Source organism: Oreochromis aureus, linkage group 3 (genome assembly GCF_013358895.1).
Source record: "Oreochromis aureus strain Israel breed Guangdong linkage group 3, ZZ_aureus, whole genome shotgun sequence".
NCBI classification, from domain to species: Eukaryota; Metazoa; Chordata; class Actinopteri; order Cichliformes; family Cichlidae; genus Oreochromis; species Oreochromis aureus.
The window spans coordinates 109,520,412-109,536,508 of record NC_052944.1 but is presented as its reverse complement, the minus strand read 5'-3'; the positions used below and the strand labels follow the sequence as shown (position 1 = coordinate 109,536,508).

The window sequence follows — 16,097 nt, the reverse complement described above, 5'->3', positions numbered from 1 at the left end:
ACACAACAACGTGTTGGACTGTCTCTGGATCATGTCAGTAACATGTTACTGTCCCACAACCACTTTACTGAGCCACCATGAGAGGAGAAGCAGAATAAAGCTCACACTGACAACATTAGAACAACATTAGAATAACGTGAAAGAAACACATGTACTTGTGGAGAACACAGAGTTTAGTTTGTGACATCAGAGGGGCAGGGAGCTGTTCTCACAGACTGTTGTACTGATCATCAAACAGCAGGGGGCATCCTCACCGCATTTACAGCAAAGCTGGCAGCTCAGACCTGTTCTGCTCTGCATAATAACTCACTGTGGGGTCTATGTCGTAATATTAGTCATGTGCTGATACATAAGTACAAATATCTGTGTGAAATGCATGTATATTAATAAAGAAAAATCAATAACTCAAAGTATTTTCTATAAATAAGAATTTATATTTTTTTTAATAACTGGATAAAATATGAAAACATACATGATGTTCCCGTCTTAGAAGGAGGACCTTATGTCCGCATCACAAATCAATCCCTTGCATTAAATTATCTATCAGCCGCCATAAAAATACAAAATAATATTACGACATGATTAAAAGCTCTGTACATGAGACCTTTGAAGGAAAGGTCATCATCTTTCACTGATTAATCATTTTCATGTTTTTATATTTTTCTGCTATGTTTATATTCTGTGAATTCAATGACATTTCTCACATATTTGGGGGATTTTTAAATAAAAATTTTTTTATTGAGACGAAAATAAATTTGGAAGTAATCGACTTTTTTCTTCAGGCATCACCAAAGCACGTGGAGGCACATGTTGTATTTGGTACAGATTTGATGTCAGATGTATAAAACAAACACTGAGCCACAGTAACTTCTCCTTAGGACCAAAACACTGCTAAACAAACTACCTGCTCTCTAAGTAGAGATGTCAGTGCTGATCAATAATCAATAAGTAATTAATTTCTAATAGGCTTTTTTAAATGGTAATAAGCCATCTGTCAGCTAAACAAAAAAACATGGTGTATATCTGAACATGTAGCATAGAGCTGTATCTGTAAAAAAGCCATCTACACAGCTGCCTGATGCTTCTATACATGTTTCATTTATACCAGGCCGAGGATCTACCAATGTTTTTGATAGCTCATGATGTTTGAGTAAACTTGTACCAATATGCTGCTCTGTTTTTTTCCTCCACTCTTTTCATCTCCTCCAGTTTCTGGACCTTCTCTGTGTCTCCTTTCTGCTTCATCTTCTCAATCAGGAAGTCCAAGTGGACAATAGTGGATGCTGATTCAGCTTTCAGAGCAATCTGCTCCAGTCTGACAACATGTTGGTAGGACTCGTCCAGGAACTGGGAATTCTCTACTGTCAGCTGTTTCATTTCCTTATCAAGATTTTCCAAAAGACTCAACATTTTCTCACTTTCAGTTTTATTTCTGTAATTTGTCTGTTTCTTCAGAGCTTCTCGCATCTGTCTGATTTCTGTCTGTTTCAGTTGAATATACTCAATTCTCTCTTGCAGGTTTTTGATGCAGGCTTTCAGTCCGATTCTTTCATTTAACACTTCGACTGTGTTCTTCAGGTTTTTAGAACTACAATTTCTCATGAAGTCTGACAACTGATTAATGTTTTCCTGTGTAAGTTCCCATGAATGTTTTAAATATTCATTTTCTTCTGTTCGATCTTCATGCTGTTGGTTATCAAACAGGAAGTGAACAGGCTGATTCTTCTCATTTTTGGCACATTTAATGTTTGCAACTTCTAGAACTTGAAGAGAGTTTCTAGGTCTTCTTCCATTTGAGTGTGTCATCAGAGCTACAATGTTTTTCTCCATGTCCTTTCCAAACAGAGACATCACTGAATCAAAGATATACAGCAGTCGGTCACTCAGTCGACAATCAGTCGCCTTCATCACCAAACCCACTGCACTAATTTCATGAACTCCATCCTCTGATCGAAACAAGTCTAATAATCTCTGACTGATGATGTCATCATGTTCAGTCCCTCTGGTGTCTCCATATCTAGGAATATTGATGATGGTCAGAGAGTAGGGCAGAGTTTTATCTTCAAAGCCAAAGATCTCGTACACGATCACATCTGATGTCTGTCCTTCTATTTGACTCTTCTTCTCCTCCTCTATGATCTGAAACCAGACTCCATCCTCCCACTTCACTCCCATGGTGTAGTTGACCAGAGCGTTGATCAGAGAAGATTTTCCTGCTCCTGTTTCTCCAACAAGTAAGATGGTTTTATTTGGCCTGTATGAACTTTTTTCTCCAACAGTCATTCTGGTCAGAGATCCAATCTTCTGTTTTTTTGGTCTCAGCTGGTAGACAACAGGAGGTCCTGAGCTGATGGGAAAACTGTTTAAGATGATGTCTTTCAGTGAGATGTGACTCGTCCTGGAGAAAAAGCAGAATTTCAATCAGAGGTGTTACGACCCGTCTAGGGCCAGGCCATAACATGAGCGAGGCACTCGCTTCCCCCCCAAGACCCAAGCAGCCACAGGAAACAAATCCGTTCGTTATAGTGATTTATTTACAAAGTGATAAATAAAAGAGGAACAACAAAACGGGAGTGTCAACACTTCAGGGTGAGCCAAGGCCAAAATAATAAACAAAACAAATCTACACAAATCCCGCACCCCTGACCTTACCAAAACAAAGTCAAAAGTAAAGACAGAGTCTGACCTCCTTAACTAATTCAAAACAGGAGAAAAAACGGGTGATCAAAAGAAACGGCAGCTCACCCCTACCCACTCCAAGTCCAACACTTTCAAGCCGCACTGCAGCCAGCGGCTGCCACAGTTACGCTGCTGGGTAATGAGGAGAGACGCGAGGACCTCTCAAGCCGTAGCGCTCCAGCCTCCTTTTAATGGGCGGGTCCTCCAGCTGGAACCAGTCGCGTCGGGCCGGTGTATCCACGCACCAATCGGAGCAGAGCCCTGGCACAGCTGAATTAACATAAACAGATAATACCTGCCCAGAACAAACACATGAAAACACAAGTTCGTAACAGAGGGCAGAGTGAGTGCAGAAGTCTTTATGAGTACTGATGTCTGTAATGCAGCTGCTGTACAGCTCAGACTTTATTTTTTTTTACAAATACTGTGACATTATAAATGAAATAAAATCTGCAGACACAACAATGTATGTGGAGACAAATACAGAATACAGAAACCAGATGAAGCCAGACATGTTATTAAGTTTAATAATAGTAATACTGCATGTTATTCGTGTCAGAAGGAATATAAAATGAACAGGTAAATCACAGGGAAGCTTCAATAACAAAACTGAATAAAATATGAAAACAGAAAAAATGGTTGACCTTCACATAAACAAAGCGATAACAAATAAATCAAAACTTTAATATCCATCACCCCCGCCATCCTGTCAGTGTTCAACAAGTTTTCCTCTCCGCTTGTTAGAAATCAATAAATAATCTATTTTAGGTCGCACCTTTGTTTCACAGGAAACTGAGTCAGAGATCACTCGGCTTCACTGTCTAGAGAAACTAATATTCAAACACTGATTTATTAATTTAAACACCAGTGAACATCTTTTCACCTCATGATGTAAAACTAAAATAATACACATTAACTCAAGAAAACACAATTTAACATTAAATACATGCAAACTGAAGAGTCTATAGTTCATAAACTGAAGGTGATATTAACATAAATTTCTCACCAGATGGTGGTAACAACCCTCCAACATGCAAAGAAAACAAACACAGACATCCATAAATGATGTGTAGTAATAATAATAATGGATTGGATTTCTATAGCGGTTTTCAAGGCACCCAAAGCGCTTTACAATTCCACTATTCATTCACTCTCACATTCACACACTGGTGGAGGCAGCTACAGTAGTAGCCACAGCTGCCCTGGGACAGAGTGACAGAAGCGAGGCTGCCATATCGCGTCATCGGCCCCTCTGACACCAGTAGGGTAAAGTGTCTCTGGTGGATAGGCGTAGCTTTTGGTCACATGGTGTTGGTGGTGGTAGTAGTAGTAGTGACTGTTATATCAACTGTTTGCTTACAGAGATAATTTTTGAGTGAGTAGGTGATGGTGGAAGTCAAGTTTTGCTGACCGCTCAAGCGGTCAAGTTTTGATCACTGTCTGTCAAGGTTCTCAGTCATCAGGGTCATCGTAGTCTAAGAAGCTTGGAAATAAAAGCATCTGGACTTGTTTAAGTTGCTTGAAGACGTTTTTCCTCTCATCTGTGAAGCTTCTTCAGTTCCAAACTGAACTCAACTTTCCAGGCTCCTTAGACTGAGTTAGAGATCAATCATCTTCACTATCTACTTATTCAAAGAGAAACTGATATTCAAACATAGATTTATTACCCAAAGTTGATTCTGTTCACCTTGACATACAGGGAGTGCAGAATTATTAGGCAAGTTGTATTTTTGAGGAATAATTTTATTATTAAACAACAACCATGTTCTCAATGAACCCAAAAAACTCATTAATATCAAAGCTGAATGTTTTTGGAAGTAGTTTTTTTTTTTTTTTTTTTAGTTTTAGCTATTTTAGGGGGACATCTGTGTGTGCAGGTGACTATTACTGTGCATAATTATTAGGCAACTTAACAAAAAACAAATATATACCCATTTCAATTATTTATTTTTACCAGTGAAACCAATATAACATCTCCACATTCACAAATATACATTTCTAACATTCAAAACAAAACAAAACAAAACAAATCAGCGACCAATATAGCCACCTTTCTTTGCAAGGACACTCAAAAGCCTGCCATCCATGGATTCTGTCAGTGTTTTGATCTGTTCACCATCAACATTGCGTGCAGCAGCAACCACAGCCTCCCAGACACTGTTCAGAGAGGTGTACTGTTTTCCCTCCTTGTAAATCTCACATTTGATGGACCACAGGTTCTCAATGGGGTTCAGATCAGGTGAACAAGGAGGCCATGTCATTAGTTTTTCTTTCTTTTATACCCTTTCTTGCCAGCCACGCTGTGGAGTACTTGGACGCGTGTGATGGAGCATTGTCCTGCATGAAAATCATGTTTTTCTTGAAGGATGCAGACTTCGTCCCTGTACCACTGCTTGAAGAAGGTGTCTTCCAGAAACTGGCAGTAGGACTGGGAGTTGAGCTTGACTCCATCCTCAACTCGAAAAGGCCCCACAAGCTCATCTTTGATGATACCAGCCCAAACCAGTACTCCACCTCCACCTTGCTGGCATCTGAGTCGGACTGGAGCTCTCTGCCCTTTACCAATCCAGCCACGGGCCCATCCATCTGGCCCATCAAGACTCACTCTCATTTCATCAGTCCATAAAACCTTAGAAAAATCAGTCTTGAGATATTTCTTGGCCCAGTCTTGACGTTTCAGCTTGTGTGTCTTGTTCAGTGGTGGTCGCCTTTCAGCCTTTCTTACCTTGCCCATGTCTCTGAGTATTGCACACCTTGTGCTTTTGGGCACCCAGTGATGTTGCAGCTCTGAAATATGGCCAAACTGGTGGCAAGTGGCATCTTGGCAGCTGCACGCTTGACTTTTCTCAGTTCATGGGCAGTTATTTTGCGCCTTGGTTTTTCCACACGCTTTTTGCGACCCTGTTGACTATTTTGAATGAAACGCTTGATTGTTCGATGATCACGCTTCAGAAGCTTTGCAATTTTAAGACTGCTGCATCCCTCTGCAAGATATCTCACTATTTTTGACTTTTCTGAGCCTGTCAAGTCCTTCTTTTGACCCATTTTGCCAAAGGAAACGAGGTTGCCTAATAATTATGCACACCTGATATTGGGTGTTGATGTCATTAGACCACACCCCTTCTCATTACAGAGATGCACATCACCTAATATGCTTAATTGGTACTAGGCTTTCGAGCCTATACAGCTTCCAATCCAATCCAATCCAGTTTTATTTATAAAGCACTTTAAAATACCCAGCACAGGAACAAAGTGCTGTACAGAAAATACATTAAAACAATTGAATAACAGAAAACAGCAAAGATAAATAGATAAAACACATAATAAATAAAATTAAAACAGCCCTATATTAAAATAAAAAACAAGATTAAACAGCATCGAATCACCTAAAAACAACTGAAATAAAAATAAAATAAAAATAAAAATAAAAACCAACATCTCACGTGGTGTCAAAGGCCAGGGTAAAGAGGTGGGTTTTCAAGAGTGACTTAAAAACAGGTAAAGAAGTGGCCTGTCTAATCTCTAAAGGAAGCTCGTTCCACAGTTTTGGAGCTGCTACAGCAAAAGCACGATCTCCTCTAAGTTTACGCCCAGTCCTGGGTACATTCAGGAGCAGCTGATCAGCTGACCTGAGAGAGCGGGTGGGTGTATAAGGCTGTAGCAGCTCAGAGAGATAAGATGGGGCGAGGCCATGGAGAGCTTTAAAAGCAAATAAAAGAATTTTAAAATGAATCCTAAAAGAAATAGGCAGCCAGTGAAGTGAAGCTAAAACAGGGGAAATGTGCTCAAACTTTCGAGTGCCAGTTAAAAGACGAGCTGCGGCATTTTGCACCCTCTGTAGATAGCTAATATATGATGCACTGACCCCAATATAAAGTGCATTACAGTAATCCAGCCGAGTGCTAACAAAGGCGTGGATCACTGTCTCAAAGTGCTGCCGTGAAAGAATTGGCTTTATTTTTGCCAACTGCCTCAGGTGAAAGAAGCTAGATTTTACCACTGCCTTAATCTGATTTTCAAACTTCAGATCACAGTCCACTTTGACCCCCAGGTTTGTGACAGTTGGCTTAACATACTGGGCCAAGGAATCTACATACACATTGGGGGTCTCAGTGGGGCTACCAAAAACCATCACCTCTGTCTTTTTATCATTGAATTTTAAAAAGTTAACAGACATCCAAGCCTTAATGTCGTCGAGACACTGAAGTAATGGCTGTGTAAGGTATCTGCCTTTTTTCTTTAGAGGGACATAGATCTGACAGTCATCAGCATAAAACTGGAAAGCAATGCCGTGCTTTCTCAGTACAGAACCAAGAGGAAGCAGATATAAAGAGAAGAGGAGGGGGCCTAGAACTGAGCCCTGTGGGACACCACACAAGAGAGGAGCGGAGGACGACACATAGTCACCGAGACTGACACAAAAAGTTTGCCCCGCCAAGTAGGACCTAAACCACTCCAGTGCTGTGCCCCTAATGCCCACCCAGTGCTCCAAACGAGAGAATAAAATGGCATGATCCACAGTATCAAACGCAGCTGTCAAATCTAAAAGCACAAGAACAACACAGTCCCCAGCATCAGTTGCTAAAAATATGTCATTAAAAACTTTTAAAAGGGCTGATTCAGTGCTATGAAAGGGTTTAAAACCAGATTGGAAAACCTCTAACACATTTTGCTTTTCCAGGAAGGCCATTATTTGGCTGTAAACTACCTTTTCAAGAATTTTAGAAAGAAAAGGTAGTTGGGAGATAGGCCTGTAATTTGCAAGAACCGTAGGATCAAGAGCAGGTTTTTAATCAGGGTTTGACTACTGCATGCTTAAAATCTTTAGGGACAACGCCTGACATCAGACTATGGTTTACCAGCTCAAGAACCAAAGGACCAACTGTAGGTAACACCTCTTTTAAAAGTCGAGGAGGGACAGCATCATTTGGAGACCCTGCAGGTTTAAGACGACCAACAGTCTCCTTTAGAAAGGACAGAGTCACAGGCTCAAACCTGTCAAAGACAGCAGAGCAGGAAACAGAGACTGAGAGGTCATGAGCACAAGGACAGATTTGAGCCCTTGTAGAGGAGACCTTCTCAATAAAAAAGTGTAAAAAATTTTCACAGGCTTCTGATGAGGGCTCGATACAGTCAGTATATGGTGCACTAAGAACAGAGTTAATAGTTTTAAATAAAACACGAGGGTTGTGGCAGTTTGACAAAATAATGTCAGATAAGTGTTTTCTTTTGGCATCTTTTACAGTTCTTTGATATTGACGCCAACAGTCCTTCAGCATCTGGAATGACACCTGTAGTTTGTCCTTTTTCCACTTGCGCTCAGCTCGACGGCAATCGCATCTGACAGCTCGGGTCATGTTGTTCAGCCAGGGCTCAGATTTAGTTTTAGGCAGCCTGGTTTTTAATGGAGCCACAGTGTCCAAAGCAGTCCGACAGGTGGAATAAAACCATGAGCTCAGTTCCTCAGTCTGGCTGCACAAAAAATCCGGGATCTGACAGATGTGGTCAAAGACTGTTGAAAAGTGTTCAGCACTGGAGGAGTTAAAAACACGACAGCGCTGAGCAGCAGCGCGAGGTTTAACTGTGGCACAGGCAAGAGGAACTTCAAACATCACAGGACTGTGGTCAGAAAACACAGCATCACAAATCTCTATGTTAAAAACAGAAAAGCCATGAGATAAAACAAGATCAAGTGTGTGTCCACGTTCATGTGTGGGACCTGTCACACATTGCACCAGATTAAACGAATCAATAAGGTTTAAAAAGCCCTTCGCCATGGGCATATCAGGACAACACACGTGAATATTAAAATCCCCAACAATAAGAACACGATCATATTTTGGCATGAATTCAGCCAAGAAGTCAGCAAAATCACCCACAAAGTCCTTATTGTATTTTGGAGGCCGATAAACCACCACACACAACACTGTGTGAGAGCAGCCCAACTCAAACACAGACAGTTCAAAGCTGGTGAACGACGGGGTTGATAGCTGCTTACATTTAAAATGACTTTTAAAGATCGTAGCTATTCCTCCTCCTCGCCCAACATACGCGGGAATTAAAATAGCAGCAATCGCCAGGTAGAAGATCTGAGAAGATGCTGCACTCACCGGCGCCAGCCACGCCTCGCACACACAGAGAAAATCCAGTCCTCGGGATGTGAAAAAATCCTTCAGAATAAACGCTTTATTCGCTAGGGACCTAGCATTTACCAGGCCAATCCTGGCGGTGAGCGGCGGATCCCGCCGCTAGCCGTCCCCAGAAGCCCGACACAGAGGCCGCAGGTTCCGCAGATTCACACCACGCCGGCGGGGACGAGGAGAGCAGGGTTTTCGGGACTGGGACGTCCCATCCAGGCCGAGGACAGGTACCAGCCAGGTACAGACAGGATCCAACGATCGCCGAGAGAAACGGAGGTTTGGCACCGCTCCTTGTTTTCTGGATAAGGGCTTAAGAGAATACCTTAAAGAAGCTTTCAGCTTCACCAGGAAGCCAGCCCGGCGACCCCGGCGACCCCGGCGACGGCACTTATGCCGGAGTGGTGGATCTGGAACACGGCACAGGTGAGCCGGGATCTCCGATATTAGCGGGGGCAAAGTTTTATGTCCAGCTTGGTTCCACTTTGCCCAGCCTTTGGCAGAAGGTCGGAGATCCAATAGGGTTAGGCGATCATACACCAAGAGAGAGTTGGCATTTATTACAATAGTCAATAAAATCAAAACAAACAAACATAACACTGGCAGTGACAGACGGCAAGCCACACACACCGGCGCCATCTTTTCCAAGCTTGGAGTAAGACAACATGCATGAAGAGGATGATGTGGACAAAATACTCATTTGCCTAATAATTCTGCACTCCCTGTAGAGTTTTCAGTGGGAGAAACATTTCGTCACTCATCCAAGTGAACTCTTCAATCTCAGCGTCTCTTCTTTCTGAGAAGACTGAGAAGGGCCCAGCTTCCACCACCGATCCTGACCACCTTCTATAGAGGAACTATCGAGAGTATCCTGAGTGGCTGTATCACTGTCTGGTTTGGGAACTGTGCCATATCGGACCGCAAGACCCCGCAAGACGGGGAGGAGGTAAGTGAGGACGGGGAGGAGGTAAGTGACGGAAGTGACGAACAAGGTAAGGTAAGCGACTCATGTTGTAACTGACGTCAGACGCCGGAGATTTTGGCGGAAAATTAAAGCGAATGGTAGTTTAGAATTGAACAAAGTTTCTTTAAGCTTCAGTATTACCAAATATACTAATCAATTGTCATATAACTAACAACATCTGTTCTATCATGGAGAGTTTGGACGCTCTCCAAGATTACATCGACCGGTGCTTCCACCACCTGGTCATGAAGAAGGCTCAGAGTGCGTCTTCCCCGGCCAAAGTTGAGACGTCGTCATCTAAAAGATGTCGCCCGGCAGACTCCCCCGGCACAAAATCGCCTGCCGGCAAAGACATCATAGACATCCTGGAGTCAATCGATAAGCGATTGTCCAGTTTTGATGCTAGGCTGTCCCTGGTGGAGATCTTACACCGGGAATTTAAATCTCTGAGAGAATTCCTGGAATTCAGCCAGCAGCAGGTGGAAACACTTGCTGCGGAAAATGCCACGCTACGGGACTCGGTCAAATCTCTAACCGAAAATGTGACCCAATTAAACATAGAAAATAAAAAAATAAAAGAGACCGTTATCGATCTACAAGCCCGTAGCATGAGAGATAATCTTGTGTTTTCTGGCATTCCAGAGTCTGCCGGAGAGGACCCGGAAACGACTGTGAGAAGCTTTATTAAAACCCACCTGAAGCTGCCGGAGGACACGGTGAAAAACATAGGGTTTGAAAGAGTGCATCGCATCGGGGCTTCGAAGACAGGAAGCGGGAGACCGCGTCCTATTGTTGCCAAATTCGGCCACTTTAAGCAGAAAGAGCAGGTGAAGAGTCGCAGCAGAGAGCTGAAAGGAACGGACTTCAGCGTGAACGACCAGTTCCCCAGAGAGATCCTAGAACGACGCAGGGTCCTCTTCCCAGTCCGACGTAGTTTTATCCAGAAAGGCTCCCGGGCTGTCATCGCCGTGGACCAGCTCTACGTGGACAGACAGCTCTACCGCGACCCCGGCACCACTCCATGGCTGTATTGACCGCACACCAGATAAGAATCCGCTACATTATTCTTTTCGCTCACACTCTCTTGCATTAACATCTGTTTAACTTTGTAATATCAGTTTGCTAATCTAGTATAACGTCACCGTCACTCTCCGCCAATGCCTTAATTGGAATGTTTCCATTTTTATTTCTTTTCTCCCTCTTTCTCTCTCTTGTCGCTCACCTTGCTCTTTGGTTTCCTTGCCTCTCTTTTCCATCACTGCGGCGATCGCCTGTTTCCCTATCCATCCACAAACAACACCCTCTATCTCTACATGCTCACTCTGCACGATCACGCACACACATGCGTTTAAAGGCAACACATTTACAACAGCCACACAGCGCACACAGATATAGGACACACGCACACATTTGCTCATATTAGTTATTATGCACACACATAGTCAGACCTATGGAGCTTCTCGCTGCGCATTTTCTTCTCTTTATTTACAAAAAAATATGATGTGTTTCCATTTTCCTCACCCGTCTAAGCAAGACACACAGCGTATGTCATTAGCCACAAACACACAACTATGGGCACGCTAAGGTTTGTCTCATGGAATGTGCATGGAGCTGGCTCTAGGGAAAAAAGCTTAAAAATACTTAACCAACTTAAAAAACTACAGGCAGACGTTGTTTTATTACAAGAAACCTACATGCCTGTCACAGGTTTGAATAAACTTAAAACACCTGAGTTTCCTGATGTGTTCTCAGCCTGTTATAATTCTAGACAAAGAGGAGTAGCAATTCTAATACATAAAAATATTAATTTCACAGTACTAGAATTAAATGAAATTATTAATAAAAAGACTAAATTCTTAGTACAAAGACTTTGCCTGCAAAATTATGAACACGGTAACAAATCCGGACAATTTCTTGCTAACCAGTTAAAAATCAATAAAGAAAAAACAACCATATGTGCTGTTAAAGATTTATCTGGGAATACAATATATGATCTTAAAAAAATAAACAAAACTTTTTAGGGATTTCTATGAAACTTTATATACACCACAAATAAACCCATCTAAAAACGAAATTGATCAGTTTCTGGACAACATAACTCTTCCAAAATTATTAGACACCCAAGCAATGGCACTGGATTCGCCACTGACGCCAGGTGAACTCCAGGAAGCCCTGATAAGTATGCCCAATAATAAGGCTCCAGGTCCAGACGGCTTTCCTGCAGAATTCTACAAAGAATTCTGGACGATTCTGGCACCAGTTTTTTACAGAATGTTGCAGGAAACCAAAGAAAATGGTAGACTACCACCAAATATGAACTCTGCAAATATCAGTCTCTTACTAAAACCAGGCAAAGACCCTGTATTTGCCTCAAGCTATCGTCCAATATCTCTTATTAATGTAGACCTTAAAATAATCTGCAAAGCTCTCTCAAAGAGATTAGAGAAAACAACCCCCCTTTTAATTCATCCTGACCAAACTGGTTTCATAAAAGGTAGGCACTCATCAACAAATACACGTAGATTACTTAATTTAACAGACTACTCATACAGTAAAAACATTGAAACCATAATATGAAGGCGTTCTGGGTCAGTCTCCAGCGCCCTGCAAGATGAGCAGTTCAAAGGATTCCAAAAATTCACTGTTGGAAATTTCAGCAGCAGCACTGAGGGGAAATCATCCATGTTGGACTTGGATTTGACTCTATTCCTCCTCATCATCATGATAATCATCATCGTAATTGATGTGTTGGATTATAATTCAGAGAAGGATTTGGACTCCAAAAAATATCTGAACCGCAGGTTGCTCTCCGATGTTACAATCAGAGTGAGCTCTTAGGTAGCAAAAACAACAAAGCTTGTAAAAATAGGTGAAAGAGGAACGTTGTATAAAGCACTTAAAGTGGTCAAATCGAAAAGCGCTGTATAAGAACCAGTCCATAAACCTGACCACCCTCTTCACTATTTAACAACCAGCCAGCGGAGCTCCTTCTCTAACAGACAAACACAATAATTCTCTACAGTCCCTTTATTATGTAATACCTCTTTATAATACTTATAAAGTTTACCACTTATTTTTCAGATATGAGATAAACTATTCTTTATTTTTACTGAATAAACAAAAGTTCATATACAAAAAGGGGTTGCAAGATGAAGGGACTGACTGATTTTGATTGAGTGACCTCACCGTGTTTCGAGGAGAACCCGTATCTGGATCAAGTCATCAAAAAATTCAGATCATACCTCTGTTTTTTTCCATCTCTGAAGTTTATATCACACAGCGTGCTGACTTGTTCTCTGACTGCTGTCTCCAGCTCAGCCAGGGTCTCCTGAATCATAAACTGGTCACTGGTTACAGTCACAGCAGACCAGTCCTTCAGCTGGGGTTTATTGTAGGTAAGAGGGAGGACGTTCTCCAGGAACCTGAAGTCGTCTCTGATGAGCAAAGCTTCATGAAACTGCAGTTTCTTCTTCTTCATGTGTGTAATTTCTCCCTCCAGCTCATTAATAAAGCTTTCTGCCTCCGTCTCATTTATTTTCTGCTTCATCTCGATCGCCTCAGACAGTCTGGTGAACTCTGTCTTTATGTACTCCACCAAAGCAGTCATCACCTTCCTGCTGTACAGTAATGCCTCCTCAGCTTTACTTCTGCTGGTCTTCACTGACTGTTGAACCTCCTGGATTTTCTGCTCACGTTCCTGGATCATCTGATCCATGGTGTTATTTTCTAATCTCAGCTGGGTTTTCCTCATTTCAGCCTCGTCCTCCAGAGTCACTGTTTCATGTGTTTTATGGTCACCGCATTTACAGGACTGGCACAGAAACATTTGATCCAGTCTGCAGATTAGCTCCAAAGGCTCACCGTGATCCCGACATATTCTGCTCTCCAGGTCCTTAACTGGATCGATCAGCTTGTGTTTCTTCAAAGCTGAAATCCTCTGATGAGGCTCCAGATGTTTTTGACAGTAGGACACTAAACAAATTAAACAGGACTTCTGGGCGCTGACCTTGGACCCTGTGCAGTAATCACAGAGCACGTCCTCATTTCCTGCTTCTTCAGCTGAACTCAAAAACATTTCTTGAACAGATTTTTTAACCTTTTCTGCCATTTCAGCAATGACAGGGTTAACCCGAAGCAATGGCCTAGTGTAAAACTTCTCTTTGCACAGTGGACATTGCAGTACAGACAGAGTGCTCCAGTAGTCTGTTATACAGTCCAAACAGAAGTTGTGTCCACAGGGAATCGACACAGGTTTAGTGAACACACTCAGACAGACCGGACAAAGAAGACTGTCCTCCGTCACCAGAGCCGATGCTGCAGCCATGTCTGCAGTATACAAGGAGAGCTAATATTACCACAGTATAAAGTCAATATAATCCTCATTTATCATTATCAGAGTTCAATATACAAAAAAGCAACAATGATACTGAAAAAATGCAACTGTACCTTCTGTATGAAGACTGAGCGGTGTAAATGAAAGAAACAGTCTCTTCTTTTTTTTACTTTCTACTGAAGCACTGACCACATCGTCTCCAACCACTTCCTCATTTGAGTAGAACAAATCAACTCTTTAGAAAACAGCCCATGAAACCCTCACAGGTTAAACAGGTTCACTGGGAATCTGATCAGCATGACGACAACAGCTCAGAATGAACTCCTGGATTCAAACCTCCACCTTAAAGAAAAACAAAGTGGATAAAAGTTTGAACGTGCTCAGAGGAACGAGTTAAGAGGAACGAACAAAGGGGAGTTCTGACTCCGCCCACTGAGACTTGCAGTTTGTTCCTGCATCTGTGATCTTTATCTCTGGCATGAGGCTCTGAGCCCAGGAACTGAAGTGAGTACACTGCTGTACTGATATCAGCTACATGTCAAATCCTTCACAACATTACAGTAATTTCATCATCACTGAGTTCACAGCTTGAGGCTTTTTTTCTCATGAACATTCAAGAACAAATGCTTAACACGGCCTATATTGAAAAGAAAAGTAGAAACTAAAAGCCACAAAATGAAACTAAACTGGGTACTCCTGTGTTAGCCTGATATCATGAGCACAGTCCAAATGTTAAAAATGCCCGTAAACACTTTTAAACCTGTGAAAAACCTTTTTAGAACAGTTTAAGCTGTTATATGTTGAACTCTTGGCTGACATCATATTAAGTGCTGTGGATTCAGAGTATGATGTCACTCAAGTTTACATGTTTGAAGGCAGACGAGTCAGTACTTTTGGTAATACAGTGTAAAGTTGCACTGATTGATTTCCATGAACAGTATGGTGGGATTTATCCACTACATCCACACCACTGTGGTTCAGTGTTGTCCTGATGGAGTCTCATCAACAGCAGCCAGTATGATCCAGGCTTTAGCTGCTGGGTCTCTGTGTGACCTCTCAGACTGTTTAACAGATCAGACACAAAGAGAATCAGAGCAGCTCTTTAAAGACAAACATGAACCCACTCAGGTCACACTTTCCCCACAGATATGAGCATCACTGTCCTCAAACAGCAAATGACCAAGTCTAACATTTGGATCTTTTCTCTTTCATTGTTTTCTTTTTAATGAATCTTTGTAACAATCTGAGGATGTTTCAGGTCAGATTTATCCAGGAAACACAAACATGTAAAGGAGTCATCACAGCTCTCTGACCTCGTTGGTCCAGGTTCACCACTGAACTGTGGAGGTAGACCTTTGGACCGGTCACTCCTCACAGACGGACAGCTGGACCCTGCAGACTGTGACCTCTGACCTCTGCAGACACAAACATGATTGAAGCAGCTGTGATCACACAGACTGCAGATAATGCAGCTGTTTCCTGTCAGTAACATCCTCTTAGATTAGAGTTCAGCTTTTTACAGGAAAACTGGACAAAACTGATTTTTGTTACAAATTCATTTTCGTTTCCTCTCAGCTCACAAACACAGAAAATCAACCAGAATCAACACTGATTATAATGTCAGTGCAGAATTATTTCTGTTACTCAGTGAGTTCAGCTCTCTGACCTCGTTGGTCCAGGTTCACCACTGAAGTCTGGATTTCGATCTTTGGACCGGTCACTCCTCACAGACGGACAGCTGGATCCTGCAGACTCTGCTCTGTCCTCCTCTTCCTCCATCATCATCTTCTTGTGGACTTCAGTCAGTCTGAGAGGTAAACCACAAACACTCAGTGAGTTCACATTAACAGAAGTAACTGAGTTACAGTCGCTGACCTCTGACCTGTCAGGTAACCTAGAAACCAGGTCACATGATCTACATCAGGAATCACAGAAACCTGATCTCACCTGCTGACTCTGACATTTAAGACCTTCCAATAACAAA

The 16,097-nt window shown here is 42.2% G+C and overlaps 1 protein-coding gene across 1 annotated transcript; it reads right to left on the bottom strand.

Moving 5' to 3' along the window:
• Positions 1–277: 277 nt before the first annotated feature.
• Positions 278–14,519, bottom strand: LOC120438780. Its single transcript, XM_039609208.1, has 3 exons — positions 14,227–14,519; positions 13,023–14,106; positions 278–2,398 (listed from the first exon to the last, which is right to left on the bottom strand). Exons 2-3 carry the CDS (start codon positions 14,102–14,104, stop codon positions 1,138–1,140), a joined length of 2,343 nt encoding a protein of 780 aa, XP_039465142.1. The 5' UTR covers positions 14,105–14,106; positions 14,227–14,519; the 3' UTR covers positions 278–1,137.
• Positions 14,520–16,097: the final 1,578 nt, after the last annotated feature.

What these genes read in the sequence shown, in the direction of transcription:
- LOC120438780 (XM_039609208.1), bottom strand. Translation starts at nt 14,104, where the DNA reads ATGGCTGCAGCATCGGCTCTGGTGACGGAGGACAGTCTTCTTTGTCCG. An exon ending in AGAGATGGAAAAAAACAGAG is followed by an intron (nt 2,399 to 13,022) that starts GTATGATCTGAA and finishes CTTTTTCTCCAG; the next exon opens with GACGAGTCACATCTCACTGA.